Here is a 24,651-nt window from a genome sequence, read left to right as displayed (position 1 = left end):
AGGATTTCAAAATGAATTTTATCTTTTCAGTTACATAATGCACTCGTTTTTAATAGATTACAAATTGTAAATCATATAATAATTAATTTTTTTACTGTTAATGAATTATGAAAAAACTTTCCGTCCATTTAATGGTTGAATCGGACGAAAGTTGTTGATAAGATGGCATTTCTCTATATCCTTAGTAAACCTTTTTACGGAATACAATGAAAAAAACCCTTCCATCTGAAAAATTAAAGAATTTTTTTTTACGTAAAGCTGTGTTTAGTACTTTTTAAAGCAAAATAGTACAATAGTTGTAGTACAATCATTTAAATAGTTTAGTATTTATTGCTATAAGTATTATCCGTCTGATCTCACTATACGTAATACCCCATTTTAACACGTTCACGCCGGGAAAAAAGTGAAAATACTGGTATGGGAAAAGAGAAAATACTGGTAGAAGAACTATTTCATTATTACATACCTGCCAACTCTTTTGGATTTTCCGGAAGATTTTATTTTCATATTTAAAGTGGTAGTAATTATATACTATTTTTTCTTTTATAATCCTAATTTTTAAATGATATTGATCACCACTATTCTTACAAAAATTAAGCACATATATTAATATGCGTTACTATCCTGGTTGTCAACTTAAGTTTTCTCAAATACAACGTATTTGTTTGCTTAAAATTGAAGTTTTAATTCCATTTTAATACCACTGTGAAAAATGCAAGGGATTAAAAGTTGGCAGGTATGATATTAGATAATATTCGGGAGGAGTTAATCTATTCTCAACAATAACAATTCACTGTAAGGAAATTTATCACGGCGAGGAAGCAATTCAATATAAAAATTGCACCCATTAAAAACAATTCGTTGTTATGGATTCTTATTATTCCCGGAAAAAAACTAAAAAATGAAATTTATCAAACCAGTTTTTACTCCAGTGCTCTGCCAAGATGAGACAATCTAGAGTGACCCACCGGTGGGTCACCACGGCTTGAACGTGTTAATATAAAAGCTACAAAATATACCTTTTTAAATCATTTAAATCAAAGTATTAAATTGAAAGCTGGCATAAGAAAATATCTTTTTTTTAACCCTTTTCTAAACAGCGGATTTCGATTGCAAAGTTTAGTCTGACAGGACCATTATGCCAGAGATGCCAACTTGCTCCGGACAGCAAATATATATCTCAAAGTGGTAGCTTATCAATTGTGATTCTTGGTTTAATAAAATCAATTTAGTAGATTTTTATACACCACTATTTCTAAATAATTCGTAGACTGATATAATTGACCACTTTTTAGTACTTAGTAATCTCTATGGCAGAAGGGAAGATTATTAGAAGACTCGTCGGCGCACCTAAATGCATTAGCAATAATAGTATAAAAAGGGATCTTAAAATTGATGACATCAACGTCTATATAAAAAATTAAAACAAAAATTTCTACGATGAAGCAAAAACCTGTACCACCAGTAATTTTAACTCACTCCTAGATATAGAACTAATTGACGACAACACTAAATTTAGCCCAATCACTGCCTTTTTCCTTAAGGATATGGTGTTGCCCTAGCACACGAAATACACTCAGCCCCAGCCGACTCACATGAACCCCTTCTCTATTTTTTTGTGCTAAGCACACCCTCTTCCTCCCATCTCCATTCCTCCTCATCATCGATTTACTACTACAGATGAATCGGTTAATGCCGCTTCGCGGCAGCGCACCGAGATTTATGTGATTTCTACCATTCTACCAGGACTTAGTCATGCAATACCCTATTAAAAACCTAGCAAAATTGTCGTTATTTACCGTTATTCTTAAGTATTTTGGCGTATGCGGAGCAGTTGCCATCACTGCTATGCTTACTCGATTTTAGACAGTTCATTCTAATCGAAGTGACAAACTGCACCCCTTAGTCGTTTAAAGTATAGTGGTTGCTGAACGTTTTAAAAGCAATTAGTTTTACATTTATTGTGGTTTGTAACATTTGTTGAATTGTTGCAACCAGACTGACAATATTTTACCTATACGAGTTTATTTGAGATTAAATATACAACTACTTTATCTGAAACATAAACTCCCATTTAGCATGAATTTATTTGATTATTTTTTCGGTAAAATGCACATTAATGTCCTCTATCTCTTACCCACGAACACTAAGTGAACCATAAAATCTATTTGCTTGGAAAGTTCTTTACATTAAATAACCATTTGCTCGCAAAGTACTTTACAATGATTAAAAATCTTGTTAATTAAATCGTGATGTTTTAACCCTTTCAAAGGCCGCGATAAGTATACTTACCACAAATTTTTAAAGTGCATGGTAAACTTTTTTACCACTTCTAATTTAGGTTTCCATTTGTTAATAGCTTCAGCTTTCTTGAACTGCGTTTGAATAAAATTGGTAAACCATTTGTTAGTTTAAGAAAACGTATAAAAGTTATGTTGTTGTTGTTGTTACACATCCCCCTGGAGAAGGAAAGCCTAGACCAGGTCCAGAAGGCCCCGTCGCGTCAGTTCCCCTTATATCTCTGCAGAAAGTCCCGATCAACCAGCAGCTGCTTATAAGAAGCGCCAGGGAAAAAAAGAAGGTGATCAGGACTAACAGGCTGTGAGCAGAGACAAGGTTGGAAAGTCTTCGCCCCATTTTGAAACCTTAAACACTTAAGATGGCCACTACGAAATCTGGCCTTGGCCGATTGGATAGGCTGAGGGCAGCTGCATGTTAATGATAGGCCAGGGCGGTTGCCAGCATACCACTGATGGGATGAAGTACGGTGCCACACTGGAAGCAAACGATGTTTTCCCAGGGAGTGGATCTCAGTGGGAGTAAGACGGTTCAAACAGTCCATAGGAAGATCATAGCCATTCTTGGCGAGCACATCGGCTGTCTCATTGCCATGTACCCCGACATGCGATGGGATCCATCGGAGACTTATTGGTGTCTTCACTATCATTACTGTTTACAAAAACACCACTCCTGGTTCTACCGTCTTCCAACCTGCTACCGTCAGTGTAGATGACCAAGGCCCCAGAAGGGATACTATTGACAACCTCTGGGGCCAACAGGTCTGGATGGTCCACCTGTTTATTGGCTTGAGATCTCAGATTGTCATTAAAACTGATGCCTCTAAGGGTCACCGTAGGAAGCAAACAATATAGAGTGGTTGAAGCAACGACCTCAAATTCAATTCCTTCCTAACATATTCCAATGGGGTGTCTCTTTTCAAACGCTGACTACCTCTCCAATTCAAGATGTATGCAGCTGTCCCGTTATAATCACCAAGGCTCATTAGTTTATTAAAATATTTAAAGAAACCAATCCTAAATCTCATTGCCAGAGGCATAATATCTCATTTTATAAAAAAGTTATAAAATACATAATTCCTTTTTGAAGTTAGTAGCCCTTCTAAAATATATTTTATAAGAAACGAAAAATAAAACTCAATAAGTTTCTAATAGGTCATGGCAAATGTACTTTAAAATTTAGATTAATTTCTTATAAGCTAAATGAGTTTTTTTTCTTATATGAATTACTATTCTTATATCAATTTCAATTCCAAAAATACTTTAATTTACCTTTACAAGAAATAAATGGCCCATTAAAGGGTTAAACAGCTGGAAAATATTTTTTTTTTACATTAAAGACTTGTTAAGAGAGCTGTTATGTTTTAAAATACTGGTTGAAGTTTTTGCTTTTTTTAAAAATATCGTTAAGTACACCGTAGTGTTAACTGCTGGCAAAGTTCTTTGCTTTATATTAAAATTTTTATCCTATCAGATTTGTTTACTTAACTGTAATTTCATTGCCACTGAAGTATTGTGAAAAGGTAGAAATTTTCGTTTGAGAGCTCTGGTTACAACAATTATTATCAATTATGGAAAAAAGTACGTACTTGTGATTTTCCAATATATTTACTCGGAGTGGTCATCAACCATGTGACATTCTCCGTGCAGGGTGGCGTAGTCAAGGATCCATTGTAGCGATAAACTTTAGACCCATTACGAACAAAGTCATTCAGAGATAATTGATCTATGTATCCTTCATATTCTTCATCTTTATACAGATACTGATCCCTTACAGATAAAATTCTATCCAATGCTCTAAGATTTTGTTTGTGCACGACCTAAGTAAAGAAAATATTGAAGTATTTATTTATTTAAAATGAAACAAATACATGTAGAAACAACCTACGAATTTAAGGATTGTTCACTTTTTACCAGACTTTAAGGAAGTTTGACACACGTATGAGGTGGTTAAAAGGTTGCAATTCCTTGGCCAAGCATGTCTTCGCCTGCACCATTGTATTTAAGTCAGGTGAGAATGCTGACCATTTCATACGGGTAATATTTTCAGATTAAAGTTAGTCTCTTACGATATTTGCTTGGTGAGGATGTTTGCTGGGTTATCATCCGCAGACACAAATTCTACTAAGAAAACGTACATCTTGTTCTAGAATGATGTCTGATAAATGTGGCCTAACATGGTTCCGGTATGAAAATGTAGATATGTTCCGGAGCTCAGTATATATATATATATCCACCCCAAACGAGAAATCGCCTACCATTGCAAGGGTGTCGTTCAATGGTACTGCCTGTCAGGTATCTGGTGTTCTCTAAATGAAAATTCGATACAAATCAGAGTGCGAGCTAATTCTGGACTAGTCGGAAAACATTACACATGTGAGAATGTCAGCATTACATGTTCTCTACTTCAGGATAATCACTGTTAATTTGCCGTGAGCAGAGCATATCTGGCTAGCTTGCTAGCATCTAGACTAATATTTCCAAAACTTCGGTACACGGTTTGCCTTGAAACTAGGGTTGCTGTAGTTGCAAATAGCTAATGAGGCGGGTCGGATGCTATACCCCACTTTTGGCAGTTACTGCCATATTCCGGTTCATTCGGCTTTGAAGTTCGAAGGCAACATATACTGAGAAGCGGATTTTCGTAACTAATTGGTTACATAGTTTTTGATTTAAAAACTCTTTAATCCAAACCAGCGGTCACAAAACAGTGCTTGTGAGCCACAAGTAAAATTTTTGCGATTCGAACGCAGTAATTTGTCTCATTGCATGACCGTTGATGATAATTTATATAAAAATAAGCGATAACTATTTGTGTAGAAAAATTATGTTAAATATTTCATATTTTATGAAAAACTTACTCTAAATCTAACTCCAACGACTGCAATTTCACCTTTATCATTTCTGTGTACGAAGTGACCCTGTTGGAAATTAAAGCAAATTTATATACAAAATATCCAAATATTTATGATGCAAGTTAAAATTCTAAATCTTTAGCATAACAGTGTACCTTTTTATGACCAACTCTGAACATTAAATTTTTTGTATGAGTTCATTTTTAATTACCGCTTCATTCTTTTATTGTTAATTGTTCTATAAAATTACTGCATTATGTATTTTAAGTGATTTAGGGCTCACATTAGTTTAAATAGTTATTAAAAGTACTCGAAGTGCTAAGTGTTAAACATGTCTTTTAGTACAATTGCACATATTTGCAATAACTTTTCACGAGCTTTAATTTTTTGTCGCAGATAATATTTCTTGTTTTAGATTAAATAAAGAGTTTAGTGGAAGAAGCAGACAAGTGACATTTTTAGAGGAATTAATGAACCAGAGAAAATAACATAAAGTGATGGTTGCTTCAAAATGAGAATTTTTAATGTAACACAATTAGTTTCCCTTTCTCTTTAATTTTAACATAACTAGTAATTGATATTAGTTACAAGTATGCTTGCATAATTTTTAATTCAAACTAATAGTAAATGAAATAAAGCAAAGTATTATTATAAATATGTAGTTAAATAGTTTGAATATTACTTTTCTTCTAATCTTGGTGATTATAATCTCGCTCTTAAAATGTTACTAACTTGGTTTTCGCCAATCAACAAAATTTCATTGTCATCCGAAGACGGGGAGAAAAATTTCAATAGCGAGTGCATTCAAGACGTTGTGATCGAGCTCTGTGACTATGTCCTTCCAGCGATGTGCACGTGGAGGGAAGCGGCGGACTGAAAGACCCGTGCAGCGTTCTCTCGACCTCAACGAGAAATTCAACCTACTTAAGACAGAAAAGGAACGCAGTGAGTTTTTCGACAATTTCTTTGATCCATTTTCTGAAAATGATATAATTGATATTATGATTGAAAAGTCAGAAAAGAAACTCAAATGGCAGCAGGAAAAGTGCAAACCACCATTAATGGAGGAATATAAACTTATCGCCTTAAGGAAGAAAAGGAAAGAACTTTGTCCTGTGGAACCCGTGGAAACGACCATGTCCATAGAAACTGTAAAGACAGTACAAACAGTAACGCTTACGGAGTCTGCAGTAACAGTTCCTTCCTGTGAGCCACAACTGGAAAATACTCAAATCGAGCTCACGGCAGACAAGCGCGTAGAAAAGGAGCCTGATATNTAAATCAGCAGTGGGGACAAGTGTTAATTTCAAATATTGGTATGTTTTAATTATCTAAAATAAATAAAAAATAAAAATTGATAATTTTATTTTTATTCTTTTGTTAGTTGTTTTGTTTTTATTCTTTATTCATTCTGAAGGACACTTTCCCTGAATTTTTTTTTTCGTAAGCTGTAAAACAAACATAAAATATACTGGGAACATGAAAATGACTGTTTTTGTGAGAATGACCCATATATACTTTAACTGACTTGTCTAGTTATTTCATACTCATACTCATGTGTGATGGTTATCTTAGCATCAGTCCCGCTAGGGGCTCTAACTAATTCATCTGAGTAGTTATTTCATAAAATACCTAGTTATTCTATGAAATAACTAAATTATACTCTTTAACGGTAACATATATATATATACCACTTAAATTAAATGAAGTTATCTAAAAAAAAGTGCTCCCTCCCCCACACACTACGTCTATGCTTATAATCCCTTGTCAAATTAAAAACATAGTAGAAGAACACAAGTTAGAAAAAGGATTTCAAAATGAATTTTATCTTTTCAGTTATATAATGCACTCGTTTTTAATAGATTACAAATTGTAAATCATATAATAATTTATTTTTTTTACTGTTTATGAATTATGAAAAAACTTTCCGTCCATTTAATGGTTGAATCGGACGAAAGTTGTTGATAAGATGGCATTTCTCTTCATCGTTAGTACCCCTTTTTACGGAATACAATGAATAGAGCTCTTCCATCTGAAAAATTAAAGAATTTTTTTTTACGTAAAGCTGTGTTTAGTATTTTTTAAAGCAAAATAGTACAATAGTTGTAGTACAATCATTTAAATATTTTAGTATTTATTGCTATAAGTATTATCCGTCTGAACTCACTATACGTAATACCCCATTTTAACACGTTCACGCCGGGAAAAGTGAAATTACTGGTAGAAGAACTATTTCAATATTACATACCTGCCAACTCTTCCGGATTTTCGGGAAGATTTTATTTTCATATTTAAAGTGGTAGTAATTATATACTATTTTTTCTTTTATAATCTTAATTTTTAAATGATATTGATCACCACTATTCTTACAAAAATTAAGCACATATATTAATATGCGTTACTATCCTGGTTGTCAACTTAAGTTTTCTCAAATACAACGTATTTGTTTGCTTAAAATTGAAGTTTTAATTCCATTTTAATACCACTGTGAAAAATAAAATTGCAAGGGATTAAAAATTGGCAGGTATGATATTAGATAATATTCGGGAGGAGTTAATCTATTCTCAACAATAACAATTCACTGTAAGGAAATTTATCACGGCGAGGAAGCAATTCAATATAAAAATTGCACCCATTAAAAACAATTGGTAGTTATGGATTCTAATTATTCCCGGAAAAAAACTAAAAAATGAAATTTATTGAAACCAGTTTTTACTCCGATGCTCTGCCAAGATGAGACAATCTAGCGTGACCCACCGGTGGGTCACCACGGCGTGAACGTGTTAATATAAAAGCTACAAAATATACCTTTTTAAATCATTTAAATCAAAGTATTAAATTGAAAGCTGGCATAAGAAAATATCTTTTTTTAACCCTCTTCTAAACAGCGGATTTCGATTGCAAAGTTTAGTCTGACAGGACGATTATGCCAGAGATACCAACTTGCTCCGGACAGCAAATATATATCTTAAAGTGGTAGCTTATCAATTGTGATTCTTGGTTTAATAAATTCAATTTAGTAGATCTTTATCCACCACTATTTCTAAATAATTCGAAGGCTGATATAATTGACCACTTTTTAGTACTTAGTCATCTCTATGGCAGAAGGGAAGAGTATTAGAAGACTCGTCGGCGCACCTAAATGCATTAGCAATAATAGTATAAAAAGGGATCTTAAAATTGATGACATCAACGTCTATATAAAAAATTTAAATAAAAATTTCTACGATGAAGCAAAAACCTGTACCACCAGTAATTTTAACTCACTCCTAGATATAGAACTAATTGACGACAACACTAAATTTAGCCCAATCAGTGCCTTTTTTCCTTAAGGATATGGTGTTGCCCCAGCACACGAAATACACTCAGCCCCAGCCGACTCACATGAACCCTCTCTCTATTTTTTGGTGCTAAGCACCCCCTGTTCCTCCCATCTCCATTCCTCCTCACTACTCCTCATCATCGATTTATTACTACAGATGGATCGGTTAATGCCGCTTCGCGGCAGCGCACCGAGATTTATGTGATTTCTACCATTCTACCAGTACTTAGTCATGCAATACCATTTAAAAACCTAGCAAAATTGTCGTTATTTACCGTTATTTTTAAGTATTTTGGCGTGTCCGGAGCAGTTGCCATCACTGCTATGGCTTCTCGATTGTAAACAGTTTATTCTAATCGAAGTGACATACTACACCTCTTAGTCGTTTAAAGTATAGTGGTTGCTGAACGTTTCAAAAGCAATTAGTTTTACATTTCTTGTGGTTTGTAACATTTGTTGAATTGTTGTAACCAGACTCACAATATTTTACCTATACGAGTTTATTTGAGATTAAATAAACAACTACTTTAACTGAAACATAACCTCCCATTTCGCATGAATTTCTTTGATTATTTTTTCGGTAAAATGCACATTAATGTCCTCTATCTCTTACCCACGAACACTAAGTGAACCATAAACTCTATTTGCTTGTAAAGTTCTTTACATTAAATAACCATTTGCTCGCAAAGTACTTTACAATGATTAAAAATCTTGTTAATTAAATCGTGATGTTTTAACCCTTTCAAAGGCCGTGATAAGTATACTTACCACAAATTTTTAAAGTGCATGGCGAACTTTTTTACCACTTTTAATTTAGGTTTCCATTTGTTAATAACTTCAGCTTTCTTGAACTGCGTTTGAATAAAATTGGTAAACCATTTGTTAGTTTAAGAAATCGTATAAAAGTTATTATGTTGTTGTTGTTGTTACACATCCCCCTGGAGAAGGAAAGCCTAGACCAGGTTCAGAAGGCCCCGTCGCGTCAGTTCCCCATATATCTCTGCAGAAAGTCCCGATCAACCAGCAGCTGCTTATAAGAAGAGCCAAGGCTAAAAAGAAGGTAGTCAGGACTAACAGGCTGTGAGCAGGGACAAGGTTGGAAAGTCTTCTCCCCATTTTGAAATCTTAAACACTTAAGATGGCCACCACGAAATCTGGCCTTGGCCGATTGGATAGGCCGAGGGCAGCTGCATGTTAATGATAGGCCAGGGCGGCTGCCAGCATACCACTGATGGGAAGAAGTACGGTGCCACACTGGAAGCAAACGATGTTTTCCCAGGGAGTGGATCTCAGTGGGAGTAAGACGGTTCAAACAGTCCATAGGAAGATCACAGCCATTCTTGGCGAGCACATCGGCTGTCTCATTGCCATGTACCCCGACATGCGATGGGATCCATCGGAGACTTATTGGTGTCATCACAATCACTACTGTTCACAAAAACACCACTCCTGGTTCTACCGTCTTCCAACTTGCTACCGTCAGTGTAAATGACCAAGGCCCTAGAAGGGATACTATTGACAACCTCTGGGGCCAACAGGTCTGGATGGTCCACCTGTTTATTGGCTTGAGATCTCAGAGTGTCATTAAAACTGATGCCTCTAAGGGTCACCGTAGGAAGCAAACAATATAGAGTGGTTGAAGCAACGACCTCAAATTCAATTCCTTCCTAACATATTCCAATGGGGTGTCTCTTTTCAAACGCTGACTACCTCTCCAATTCAAGATGTATGCAGCTGTCCTGTTATAATCACCAAGACTCATTAGTTTATTAAAATATTTAAAGAAACCAATCCTAAATCTCATTGCCAGAGGCATAATATCTGCTTTATATAAAAGTTATAAAATACATAATTCCTTTTTGAAGTTAGTAGCCTTTCTAAAATATATTTTATAAGAAACGAAAAATAAAACTCAATAAGTTCCTAATAGGTCATGGCAAATGTACTTTAAAATTTAAATTAATTTCATATAAGCTAAATGAGTTTTTTTCTTATATGAATTACTATTCTTATATCAATTTCTATTCCAAAAATACTTTAATTTACCTTTACAAGAAATAAATGGCCCATTAAAGGGTTAAACAGCAGGAAAAAAATTTTTTTTTACATTAAGACTTGTTAAGAGAGCTGTTATGTTTTAAAATACTGGTTGAAGTTTTTGCTTTATTTAAAAATGTCGTTAAGTAAACTGTAGTGTTAACTGCTGGCAAAGTTCTTTGTTTTATATTAAAATTTTTATCTTATCAGATTTGTTTACTTAACTGTAATTTCATTGCCACTGAAGTATTGTGAAAAGGTAGAAATTTTCGTTTGAGAGCTCTGGTTACAACAATCATTATCAATTATGGAAAAAAGTACGTACTTGTGATTTTTCAACATAATTAGGCGGTTTGATCATCAACCATGTGACATTCTCGGTGCAGGGTGGCATAGTCAAGGATCCATTGTAGCGATAAACACTAGACCCATTACGAGCAAATTCTTCCAGTATTATTCGACTTCTGAATCCTTCAAATGTTTCATCTTTATACTTATACAGATAGCTTACAGATAAAATTCTATCCAATGATCTAATTTTTTTATTGTTCACCTAAGTAAAGAAAATATTAAAGTATTTATTTATTTAAAATGAAACAAATACATGTAGAAACAACCTACGAATTAAAGGATTTTTCACTTTTTACCAGACTTTAAGGAAGTTTGACACACGTATGAGGTGGTTAAAGGGTTGCAATTCCTTGGCCAAGCATGTCCTCGCCTGCACTATTGTATTTAAGTCACGTGAGAATGCTGACCATTTCATACGGGTAATATCTTCAGATTAAAGTTAGTCTCTTACGATATTTGCTTGGTGAGGATGTTTACTGGGTTATCATCCGTAGACACAAATTCTACTAAGAAAACGTACATCTTGTTCTAGAATGATGTCTGATAAATGTGGCCTAACATGGTTTCGGTATGAAAATGTAGATATGTTCCGGAGCTCAGTATATATATATATATATATATATCCACCCCAAACGAGAAATCGCCTACCATTGCAAGGGTGTCGTTCAATGGTACTGCCTGTCAGGTATCTGGTGTTCTCTAAATGAAAATTCGATACAAATCAGAGTGCGAACTAATTCTGGACTAGTCGGAAAACATTACACATGTGAGAATGTCAGCATTACATGTTCTCTACTCCAGGATAATCACTGTTAATTTGCCGTGAGCAGAGCATATCTGGCAAGCTTGCTAGCATCTAGAATAATATTTCCCAAACTTCGGTACATGGTTTGCCTTGAAACTAGAGTTGCCGTAGTTGCAAATAGCTAACGAGGCGGGTAGGATGCTATACCCCACTTTTGGCAGTTACTGCCATATTCCGGTTCATTCGGCTTTGAAGTTCGAAGGCAACCTATACTGAGAAGCGGATTTCCGTAACTAAATGGTTACATAGTTTTTGATTTAAAAACTCTTTAATCCAACCCAGCGGTCACAAAACAATGTTTGTAGGCCACAAAAGAAATTTTTGCGATTCGAACGTAGTAATTTGTCTCATTGCATGACCGTTGATGATAATTTATATAAAAATAAGCGATAGCTATTTGTGTAGAAAAATTATGTTAAATATTTCATATTTTATGAAAAACTTACTTCAAAATTAACTCCAACGACTGCAATTTCACCTTTATCATTTCTGTGTACGAAGTGACCCTGTTGGAAATTAAAGCAAATTTATATACAAAATATCCAAATATTTATGATGCAAGTTAAAATTCTTAACCTTCAGCATTCCAGTGTACCTTTTTATGACCAACTCTGAACATCAAATTTTTTGTATGAGTTCATTTTTAATTACCGCTTCATTTTTTTATTGTTAATTGTTCTATAAAATTACTGCATTATGTATTTTAAATGATTTAGGGCTCACATTAGTTTAAATAGTTATTAAAAGTACTCGAAGTTCTAAGTGTTAAACATGTCTTTTAGTACAATTACACATATTTGCAATAACTTTTCACGAACTGTAATTTTTTGTCGCAGATAATATTTCTTGTTTTAGATAAAATAAAGAGTTTAGTGGAAGAAGCAGACAAGTGACATTTTTAGAGGAAATAATGAACCAGAGAAAATAACATAAAGTGATGGTTGATTCAAAATGAAAATGTTTAATGTAACACAATTAGTTTCGCTTTCTCTTTAATTTTAACATAACTAGTAATTGATATTAGTTACAAGTATGCTTGCATAATTTTTAATTCAAACTAATAGTAAATTAAATAAAGCAAAGTATTATTATAAATATGTAGTTAAATAGTTTGAATATTACTTTTCTTCTAATCTTGGTGATTATAATCTCGCTCTTAAAATGTTACTAACTTGGTTTTCGCCAATCAACAAAATNAGCTAGTTTTGGGGAGGAGTTTACTTACTCTTTTTTTAAATTTTTCTACAATATCTACTTTATCTTGGAAAAGAAGCAGTTTTATATATATGCCAGAATTATAAAAGAAATCTTGATAGTTACTGATATTTCATTTTTTTCGTAAAAAATTCTGGAATGAAATGTTTTACGTACCAGGTTTTTCTCTTTTCCGTCTTGCTATATAAGGGCTTTCACCCATGTATCTCATCCTGTCCAAATAGAGAAATTTCATGGAGGGCGTTACGCCATACAATGTTACAAATGTCAAAAATTTGAACACACTCAAAAATCATGTTTAAATGAGCCAGCATGCATGAAATGCGCAGGAGCGCATTTCACTTACCAATGTATGAAGCCTCTCTCCCTTCCTGCCAGGTGCTTAAACTGCCAAGGCGATCACCCGGCCTGCTTTACGGGCTGTGGTGCTAGGCCGAAAAGACACCAGCGCACCTTCACGAGGAAACCTCAAGATGCCCCCAGCAATGTAGCTGGATTCCTGAACATTCTCAAAGAACTCCAGGAACTGTTGAATGACGAGAAAATAGTCGCTCTACTCATCTCCTTGCTCCCAACCCAAAAGATGTAGATATGGAGCCCCACCATCATGCCAGCTACATCTCACATGATTCCTTTCTTCATTTTTTACCTCACTTCAGGTTCTATTCCGAGCCTACATCAAATCTTTCCTATGTATGTTCCCGTCATGGGATATTTCAAGATGAATGGGAAAAGGGCCATTTAGGCCTCAGATGCCAAGTTCTACAACAACGAACGAACGAACTAATTTGGTTTTCCCACTAAGATTTTCAAATAATACGTTTTATTTTTTGCACTCTTACGTTTTTTTTAAATAGCTATTCATCGCAATTGGTAGTACATATTAACTTATATCAATTGTTTTTTCTGTTACCTACCATTTTACCTCTTAAAAAGTGATGTAGCCTGCTTTAATTCTAATTATATTTTATTACCGTCTTTGAACAACCGACCTAACTCTTGGATTAACGACGAATAATGTTCAACTCCGTAGCCTTGTAATTTTGAACCCAATCCCGAAGACAAGGGAACTCCTGGATTAAGTATAAGGAGAAATTAGCATCCATGGAGGACTTTTTGATGGAACTAGCCCGCCTTTGCGTTACATTATTACGGCTAAGCTACATTTTTTATGCAAAATTAACCCTATCAATGGACACACATATGTTAGCACGTTTTTATTTTTTTTTTGTTTCTGAAAAATAACTGCCCTTTTAAAAGAACGCTAGGCACAAATGAGTTAAATTAATGTAAACACTAGTTTAATCAAAAAAAATAAATTAAATAATGCTAAAGTGAATGAAATAGTTTAGTATATCTGAAATATCATTATTAAATATTCCATAGATAGCGCTTTCAGTTAATTCTGTAGTTTCTCAAAAAGCCTGCCAAGTGGTTAAGTGGTCAGCGTGCCTGACTGTTAAGGCAATGGTAGCGGGTTCGAATCCCACTCAGGGCACGTATGTTTCTCTTCGTGTGTTGATGTGTGAGTGTGGCCCACCCTTTTAACGGGTATCTGTAGTAATTTAGCGTGGGTAATGCTGCTTGCCTACGTGAATTTGATTCACAGGTGCTCACCGGGCAATGTTGAAGAGCAGCACTTCCAGCATCATCCGAGGCAAAGAACGATAGTTCAGTTAAAAAGAGAAAGAAAAAGTTTTTCAGAAAAAGTAGCATCCATTCGTTTTTTTTTTTACAAAAAAAAACACCAGATTTTCTAAAATAATCTTTTATACGTACTTGTCTCCGTTCATTTGCTTACCTCCATAACGGTGCTCCAGTTGTCGAATTTATGCTCCGAGCCTTCAGTTGTAAGGTTACCCCAATGGAAGTGTAAGCTTTCCAAATTATACTTAACATTGTCAAGATCTAGTGATCGTTTTATACCATCTATTGGCGTAAGCACGACTAAATTGAAAAAATGACACTTATAAATTAAAATAGTCAAACAGCTACACATTTTATTAAGAACATAAGATAGGTAAGGAAATTACCGGTAAATAAAAAATATCCATTTAGAGAATAACGAATACCAAAAACATTTGATTTTTTACTTGTTTTCTGGAGAAATAAAATATATATGGCCAGCATTACATAGTAAATTTTATGCATTACCGCTTTGGTAAGTAAGTAAATATGTATCACAGATATTGCATGCATTTTTTTTTTCATTCGAAATTTCTTACAGCTAATATGTTTTATTACACACGAAAAATAAAAAATTATAATACTTTTACTAGCATCTATTCACCATTTTTTCAAACTAGAAGTCCTGTTTGCATTTTATTTAAATTTTAGGTCATCAGAATCAAGACAGTTTCCCCTTTACAACAAGCAAGAAATGAAACAGTTTTTCTGACTGTTTTTACTCACTTCCGGATAAGACTTCTAGCGAGAGTTTTTCTCGTGACGGTAACTCAATAGAAAGTGAATTTTTTTTTAATAAAATAAGAATTTCGCAGAATCAACATATTCAATACCAATAATAAACTGTGAAGCAAGGAAGTACATTTTTACCTGAATTCATTAAGGACGGCTAAATATGCGTTTTGGGAAAATTTCTTCAAAACGTAACTAAGCTTTTGTTTTAACAAATGATTCTCTATTTTGTAAATTTGTTTCAAAGTTATTTTCTTCACTAATACATGCGAATAATACAGAAGTTCATATGGAATGTAGCTTTTTTTTTAAATTCTTTAAAGCGTGGAGGTAACAGGTTCAAATCCCGCTGTCACCCTGGATGAATATTTCTGCTGTTCTTCTCTGTATTGCGCTATCTATTCTTCTGCTTGACAAAGCCTAAATTGAGAACTCAAGCCTGCAAATGTATGTAATTCCAATAAACCAATAAATCAATTCTTTCGCATTGCAGCATTTAGAGCGCCGATACTTTACTTTATTACAAACTTATGACTTCCCGAAAAATAATTCAGATTTCAACAGCATCAAAGCTTTCTACGCAGACGTTACTGGAATTTTAATAAAATCAAGAAGCCCAAATTTAGCCATACGGAAACTTCAAAAAACGATTTATGAAATAGAAGACTGTTGTATTAAATGGGAAACAACCGTCAATGATCAAAAATCTCAAATTATCATCATATAGAAAGAAAAAAAGATATTTACACAATGCCAACCAAAAATGTTTAATATCTAGAAACCAATGATAAAAAAAAATCAAATTATCTTGGACTCATAATTAACAATAGGACTGACCTGGAACGACTATATTAAAAGCCTAATTGATAAAGCACAAACAGCAATAGTACTAACACAGCCTCTACTTTATAGCCGAAACATATCACTAAAACTGAAGAAACTGTACTCTATACCTCAATGATCCAATCTATCATTCCATATGTTTCACAATCCTGGCGCACTATTTAATCACATATAATGACTAAATGCCTATCAAGACCTATCTAAGAAACCTAACCTATCTATCTGCCAATGCCTATCTAAAAAAATCGCAGGTGCCGGATGGTTCACCCTAAATACAAATATCCATAAAGATCTGGACACTCCAACCTTAACACAAACTAAACGCAGACTTCTTTGACAAGGCCATCACTGCAGTACAGCTAATTTCAATCACATGTTTAATTACGTAAACTACAGTAAAGATCAAAACCTTCGACCAATAGCAGCAGAATTCACAAGCGACCTCTCCCAGCAGATTACCGAAGTCAAGCATCATTGGCTGCGATCAGTGTGCGGGTGGGTGAGCACTTGGATCAGTTTGCGTAGGGACCGAGGGTGTGCGGTATAAGTCTTCGTTAAACTGCTCTACCGTAAAATTCTCGATGTGCCATCCCCTCTGCAGAGGATCAAAATTGCGATGGCATGTCTTCGGATCATCCTCAGTGATGTTTCCCAGATCGTCATTAATAGCCCATTGTGCAGCTCTAGTGCGACGTAAATGAACTACAACAACAACACAAGCGACGCCTCATATCATAACTCTCGAAACAAATAAATAGATAAAAAAATAGCCTCACTAATTCCACCATCTGCAACTTCAACCTTCAGCTTCAACCTAAGTTTTAACCGAAGTTTCAACCGAAGTTTCAAAAGAAGTTTCAACCTTACTTCAAACTTCAACTTAAAATTCAACTTCAACATTGCAGATAGCATAACTTCAGCAACTCCGACTACTCAACTGTAAAAGAATTAGCAACAATCTTAGCCTTTTCTCATGTTGATATCTCACTTTCACTTACCATTTCGACAGCTGGAAAAATTTTCTGAGCAAGCCGCTCTTATCATTTCAAATTCCATAACTTTTTTTTGAGTAAGGGGATTTTAACCAGCAAACAAAAAAGGTAGCTACCCGTCAAAGCTCCATCATGAAATTTAATAGAGTACATGATGGGTGAAATGCCCAATTCCCAATTGATACAAGGACAAGTTCAGTTCTTTCGTGATAAGGCTCTTAAATTGTTGGCAGATATTCTGAAATTTTTAGATTTCATTTGTCTACTATTCTATTAAATATTTTGTAAAATGGATAGTAGTTGGCATTCCCAAATCATGCTACACTAGATTTATGAAGTATTTAGTGAAAGGAAAAAATTTCCATTCAGTTTGCATATACAAACTTCTTATTTTATCTACATAGAATGATTTCAAACAGTTGCGTAGTGAAACATCACGATATTGAAAAACATTTTAAATTTAAGGGACAAATTTATACAATGCCATCTGCAACTCTTTAACCTCTACGATAGGAGCGAGTCATATATGCATTCTCAGGGTGTCGATAATCGTGGTAAAAAAGATTAAACTTTTAGTGAAACTATTTTCACAGCAGTTTCTTTGTGGCCGGGGTAATAACAGTTTGCTTTATTTAATTCACCACTACTTAGTTCGAATTAAAAATTGCGTATTTACACTTTTAACTCACGAGGATTGGATGTGTTAGATTTAAAGTGAAAGCAAAAGAAATCTGTCAAATTAGCTATGCCCAAACTGAAGCTACCGCTTTTTATTTTTTACTATCCTAATTCTGATTCAGTACGACTACATTTATAACTCGCCCGTCTCGAAAAAATTAGGTATCTTACATTCAAAAACAAATTATCCTAAAATATTTCATCCCGCTCTACGTCGCCCGATTTTGGCTTTGAAACCTTTCATTTACTGACAGCAGACACATCAACTTGCATTTTAACGAAAAAAAATTTAATGAATATTTAAAGGTGTCGTAAATTTTATGCTTTTCTATTTCATCTTTAATTTAATAAAATTTACTTACAATAAAATCTTTCAGTAAATTACAAAAATAAATATTCTGCATGCATTGAATCAGGATAGCCAGGATATGAATAACCAGCTCCTACAACGTGGGGTTGTAACTTGGGATACTGTGCAAGGGTGTAANTTTCCCAGATCGTCATTAATAGCCCATTGTGCAGCTCTAGTGCGACGTAAATGAACTACAACAACAACACAAGCGACGCCTCATATCATAACTCTCGAAACAAATAAATAGATAAAAAAATAGCCTCACTAATTCCACCATCTGCAACTTCAACCTTCAGCTTCAACCTAAGTTTTAACCGAAGTTTCAACCGAAGTTTCAACCGAAGTTTCAACCTTACTTCAAACTTCAACTTAAAATTCAACTTCAACATTGCAGATAGCATAACTTCAGCAACTCCGACTACTCAACTGTAAAAGAATTAGCAACAATCTTAGCATTTTCTCATGTTGATATCTCACTTTCACTTACCATTTCGACAGCTGGAAACATTTTCTGAGCAAGCTGCTCTTATCATTTCAAATTCCATAACTTTTTTTTGAGTAAGGGGATTTTAACCAGCAAACAAAAAAGGTAGCTACCCGTCAAAGCTCCATCATGAAATTTAATAGAGTACATGATGGGTGAAATGCCCAATTCCCAATTGATACAAGGACAAGTTCAGTTCTTTCGTGATAAGGCTCTTAAATTGTTGGCAGATATTCTGAATTTTTTAGATTTCATTTGTCTACTATTCTATTAAATATTTTGTAAAATGGATAGTAGTTGGCATTCCCATATCATGCTACACTAGATTTATGAAGTATTTAGTGAAAGGAAAAAATTTCCATTCAGTTTGCACATACAAACTTCTTATTTTACCTACATAGAATGATTTCAAACAGTTGTGTAGTGAAACATCACGATATTGAAAAACATTTTAAATTTAAGGGCCAAATTTATACAATGCCATCTGCAACTCTTTAACCTCTACGATACGAGCGAGTCATATATGCATTCTCAGGGTGTCGATAATCGGGGTAAAAAAGATAAAACTTTTAGTCAAACTATTTTTATAGCAGTTTCTTTGTTTCCGGGGTAATAACAGTTTGCTTTATTTAATTCACCACTATTTAGTTCGAATTAAAAATTGCGTATTTGCACTTTTAACACACAAGGATTGGATGTGTTAGATTTAAAGTGAAAGCAAAATAAATCTTTCAAATTAGCTATGCCCAAACTGAAGCTACCGCTTTTTATTTTTTACTATCCTGATTCTGATTCAGTACGAATACATTTATGACTCGCCCGTCCCGAAAAGGTTAAGTATCTTACATTCAAAAACGAAATTATCCTAAAATATTTCATCCCGCTCTACGTCGCCCGATTTTGGCTTTGAAACCTTTCATTTACTATCAGCAGACAAATCAACTTACAATTTAACGAAAAGAAATTTCTTGAATATTTAAAGGTGTCGTAAATATTATGCTTTTCTATTTCATCTTTAATTTAATAAAATTTACTTACAATAAAATCTTTCAGTAAATTACAAAAATAAATATTCTGCATGCATTGAATCAGGATAGCCAGGATATGAATAACCAGCTCCTACAACGTGGGGTTGTAACTTGGGATACTGTGCAAGGGTGTAAAATATAACTTATTACTTCTTACAACAATAAATTTTTTTTTAAAGTTGTTATAGAATCTTTAAATGGTGAGCAATAATATATTGCTTACATTTATACTATAGTCTTTAACCAAGTAAAAATAAAGATATTTGTTTTTAAACTGTGTCTTGGGATAAAGCGCAAGGGTGAAAAAAATAACTTATTACTCTCTTATAAAATAACATATTTTTATTTTTAAAGTTGTTATAGAATCTTTAAATGGTGAGCAATAATATATTGCTTACATTTATACTATAGTCTTTAACCAAGTAAAAATAAAGATATTTGGTTTTTAAACTGTACCTTGTTGTACCTTGGGATACTGCGCAAGGGTGTAAAAAATACTTCATTACTCCCTTATAAAATAATTTTATTTTTATTTTTAAAGTCTTCATAGTATCTTTAAATGATACTATGAGCAAAAATACGTTGCCTACATTTCTGCTATAGTTTTTGCCCAAGTAAAAATAAAGATATTTGGTTTTTAAACTGTACCTTGCTGTACCTTGGGATACTGCGCAAGGGTGTTAAAAATACATTATTACTCCCTTATAAAATAACATTTTTTATTTTTAACGTTTTAATAGTATCTTTAAACTAGTGAGCAATAATACGTTGCTTACATTTCTACTATAGTCTTTAACCAAGTAAAAATAAAGATATTTGTTTCCAAATTGTCCCAAGGTGCAACGTTTTCCCCTACTATATAATTCGTTGTTTATTGTGTCTTTTCGATAATAATCTTACTTGTATGTCCATTATTTTCAATCCTACTCCCGTAGAGATGTATGTTGTAGCCATTAAGCTTCAATATCTGATGACCTTTTTGGTTTGAAACATGCTCTATAACTATATTGATTGGTGATTGGCTCTTGCCTTTGCAATTAGGGTACAGTTCACTCCAATGGGAAGGTCCTAATGAAATAAATACATAACCACATAATTATACTAATCATATATTGTTAATTCTTTCTAATATAATAAGAGGAAAAAATAATTAATTACTACTAAAATAATTTTCCTCGAAGCGACCACAATGAACAAGAAAATTTAAAGCAATGAAATTACTTTCGCTAGATGACGGATCAAGCTATGGTAAAAAATTATTAATGATTTCAACACCTCTAATCTCCCGTTTGAAGTATGAAAGTGAGAATTTCAGTAAAATTTGACGACTTAATATTTTAAGATGTTGTAAACTTAGGAAAATCGAATGTATGCAAGGCATTAATTTTAAACCCGTAAGTTGATTTTCTAATCATGTTAATAACTATTTGCATTGTAAATTTTATGAGTTATATTTTTCGTATGAAATTGCTTGAAAACATTTGAATTTTAATCCTAAACGCAAGTTTGAACGCAACGACATTCTTAAGTTACATATATGCAGATATGAAAAAATTTAAAATTGCTATATTTCGAACTAAATTAAAATACTGATATCTTCCTTTAAAAAGCTATGTAACAATTTTCTTTATAAATTTTTCTAAAAGGTTTTTTTTAAAAAAAATGCTACCATTGATGCAATGTGGGTTAACTCAGTAATCTTATTAGTAAGCTCAGTAATCTTTAAAAAGAAAAATGCGGTGCAAAATCATCAAATCGGAATTTTTTTCAGAAGTTACAACACAAGATATAAATAAATTAAACTTTTTAGAACGAGGTTTATACTTATGTAAGGATAGCTAATCAAAGATAATTAAAACAACTTCAAAATGTGTTGTGAGTAGAGAAGAGAAGAGAAGAGACGAGCTGAGCCTAAGTTCAAAAACATCAGCCTAGGCTCGACACGGACTCGTGTTCGTTAACTTAAAAAAAAAAAAAATTGTAGGCTCGGGTGGGCTTAGATTCATGATAAAATTTTCAGAATTTGTTTTTACTACTTTCCTTAAATTTTTTTTTTCTACTTAAATTAGACGTTTTTACGTATTGCAGTAGAATGCCGGATTCAAATCCCAGCCATGGTTGGTCAATTTGAATTCCATGTTATTTATGTAATCGTCAAAAAAGGGGACCATTTAATCCCCCCTGAAATGTATAAGTTATGAGATGATACGAAAACTATTGGTTTCTTTTATAATTGTATTTTAATGTTCCTATGGTGATAACGTAATAAAGTTTCTTACCATTTGAAAAGTTAGGATTATAAGACCATGACTTATCTTTGTCAGCTGGACAATCTTGAGCACTTGTTCTTGAAATAACTAAAATCAAAATATCAATTATTTGGGTATCTAATAAATATAATGTGTTCGCAAAGTTAAAATTAACACTACATACAGTAAAATCTATTCTTATATCGCAACCATCACAAAAATTTCTTCACATTTCCTTCAATAATCAGAAATTGAAGGAAAAAAATGGCAACAACGCAATTTATTATTTTATGCTTTATATTATTTTATGTTATAGTTTCTTAAACCAGAATTTTATTATTTTGAAAAATGTCACAGCTTCTAACCAAAATTTAAATTTTTTTTGTTGGATTTTCAGCTAGGTTTTAATTTTATACTTCCAATGATAGCAAAGTTTAAGCTTTATATTGTTAATATTAGGATTTTTGAATCGAATTTTAAATGGTTTTAATCACCGTTGCAAAAAAATTAATTAATCTCCTACACAAATGCATGATAATAGTTCTTTTAAGTAATTAAGTTTCTCGAAACGTAAAAAGATATTTCTGCTTTCAAATATAACTCAATTGTCATTTCATTACGAAAATCAATCTCTTGTTTGGAGTAAAATAGTGCCTTTTAAAACTCATGTCAATAGCCCGTGAGTGTAGTTCTATTGCAACGAAAATTGAGTTTTGCTGTGGACTGATCATTAAGACACGGTTTCCAGTAGAACAATGAAGTCAAGAATCACTGGCAGCGGTCAATGTACGGGTGTGTGACCATTTTGACAACCTTGAAGCACATTAGTTTCGGTCCTCGTTAAAGTGTTCTACCGTCAAGTGCTCGACTTCGTCCACAGATCTTTGGGATACCGAAGTAGGGAACAATCCCCTTTACAGAGGATCAAAATAGCGATGGCATGTCTTCTGATCATCCTCAGTGATGTTTCCCAAACCGTCGCCAATAGCCCATTGTGTAGCTTAGTGCGACGCGAAACAATAACAGTAAGAGCAAAGATAATTGCATGAAATATAACAAAAATTAATATTTGGAATAATGTATCAAATTTAAAAAAGGTTTTATCGACCACTATATGTAAATAAACTAAATAATTATATAAATGTAGGATCACGTAATTTCTTTGGGTGTACAAATTAAGTTCGGTTCGGTATTTTGCAATCAAAAATGCACTTATTTCAGAACAAAATGAATACACAGATTAATCAAAGTATTGTCCATCGGTGGCTACCACTTTTTTCTACCTCTCAGGCAATTTTCGAATTTCTCGAAAAATTGTCTCGTATTTTGAAGCGATTCAAGTTAGGAGACAATTTTCGATTTCTGCGAACGAAGTGAACTGGTGACCTGCCAAATCGTGCTGCATCCGTCGGAGGAACCAGTAATCAGAGGAAGCAATATCGGGCGAATACAGCGAGTGCGGTAAAATATCCCACTTGAGCGTTTCCAGATAATTTTTTGCGACATCAGGCAGACCGTTATTAGACAGAAAAAGAACTTTGTCTCGTCTTTCCTCATATTCCGGCTGTTTTTCTCGTAATGCACGGCTCAAACGAATCAATTGTAGCCAATACCGATAACCCGTAATGGAATCACCAGGTTGTAGCAACTCATAGTTTACGAAACTATTCACTATTCTTCATTCACCATTCTTGAAACGTCGAAACCATTCCCTACATGATCTATCTGTTGGAGCATTGTCTCCATAAACTTCTACAAGAATTCAATGCGCTTCAGCTGAACCTTTCAACCAATTAACTTTTTCGCGCCGACTGTCACACATACGTGGCAGCATAAAACCGTATTAATCAGGGTAAAAAGATAAAACTGGTAATCAAAGTAGTTCTTCAGCAGTTTATTTGTGGGCTGGGTTATAATTGTTTGATTTATTTAATTCACCATTACTTAGTTCAAAATAAAATTATTTAGTTTTACTTAGAACCAACATTGATTATATATGATTAAACTAACAATAATTATAGTAAATCCAAAGTAAGTGTGTCAAATTAGCAATGCTTACATTTAAGTTACCGTTTTTTATTTTTTTGCACCCTGATTCTGATTTTGTGCGAATGCTTTTATGGATCACCCGTCCCCAAGGGGTTAAAGCACCTTGAAATATGTAACTTAATTTTCCTTTCAATACGAATTGGAAATATCAATTTCGTTTTGAGCGAAATAGTGTCATTTGAGATCATGACTCTTGTCAATAGCCCGTGAATGTAGTTCTATTGTGGAGATAACTAATACAAGATACATTAAATAGGATTCAAATAAAAAAATAAATACAAAATAAAATCAAATTGATCTTAATTTTAGAGTCATTACTCTATCGTTTATGACAATCTGAGCGCCTCTCGCAACTTAGAAGCACTCGCATTCAAGTATAACAATGCGAACATCAGATTGAAATAAATAAAATTTTAGTTTGTAATAGACAAGTATTAACTATACTAGGAGGCTTCGCCCCCTGTTCGCAGGCACTCGCCAACCCCCGAAACTGCTCTCGCAGTTCATTTCGGATTGCTTCGCAATCCGATGCTCGCTTTGCTCGCTCATTGGATACGTTCTTAACGTCTAGCTTTTGTATACTTTTTTGAACACTGAAGTTCCGAAAACTTTTCACTGTAGAAAATTCTAAACCTGTGCATTTCAATATTAATTTGAAATTGCAAACAGTTCACAT

The 24,651-nt window shown here is 33.6% G+C and overlaps 1 protein-coding gene across 1 annotated transcript in view; it reads right to left on the bottom strand.

Annotated features, from left to right (window-relative positions):
• LOC107444475 (putative carbonic anhydrase 3) overlaps nt 1-24,651 on the bottom strand; it is a 27,554-nt gene continuing 2,903 nt past the window's right edge. The window contains exons 2-7 of the mRNA XM_043056300.2: nt 21,957-22,034; nt 20,578-20,745; nt 14,684-14,829; nt 5,159-5,218; nt 3,887-4,117; nt 1-225 (exon numbers count right to left, since the gene is read on the bottom strand). Of these exons, the coding sequence (XP_042912234.2) occupies nt 106-225; nt 3,887-4,117; nt 5,159-5,218; nt 14,684-14,829; nt 20,578-20,745; nt 21,957-22,034 (803 nt within the window). The 3' untranslated portion in view covers nt 1-105. The remainder of the gene's footprint in view (nt 226-3,886; nt 4,118-5,158; nt 5,219-14,683; nt 14,830-20,577; nt 20,746-21,956; nt 22,035-24,651) is intronic.

The sequence above is a fragment of the Parasteatoda tepidariorum genome, chromosome 9 (genome assembly GCF_043381705.1).
Source record: "Parasteatoda tepidariorum isolate YZ-2023 chromosome 9, CAS_Ptep_4.0, whole genome shotgun sequence".
Taxonomy (NCBI): domain Eukaryota; kingdom Metazoa; phylum Arthropoda; class Arachnida; order Araneae; family Theridiidae; genus Parasteatoda; species Parasteatoda tepidariorum.
The sequence above is the reverse complement of the archived record's forward strand: the minus strand, read 5'-3'. Positions and strand labels throughout refer to the sequence as shown.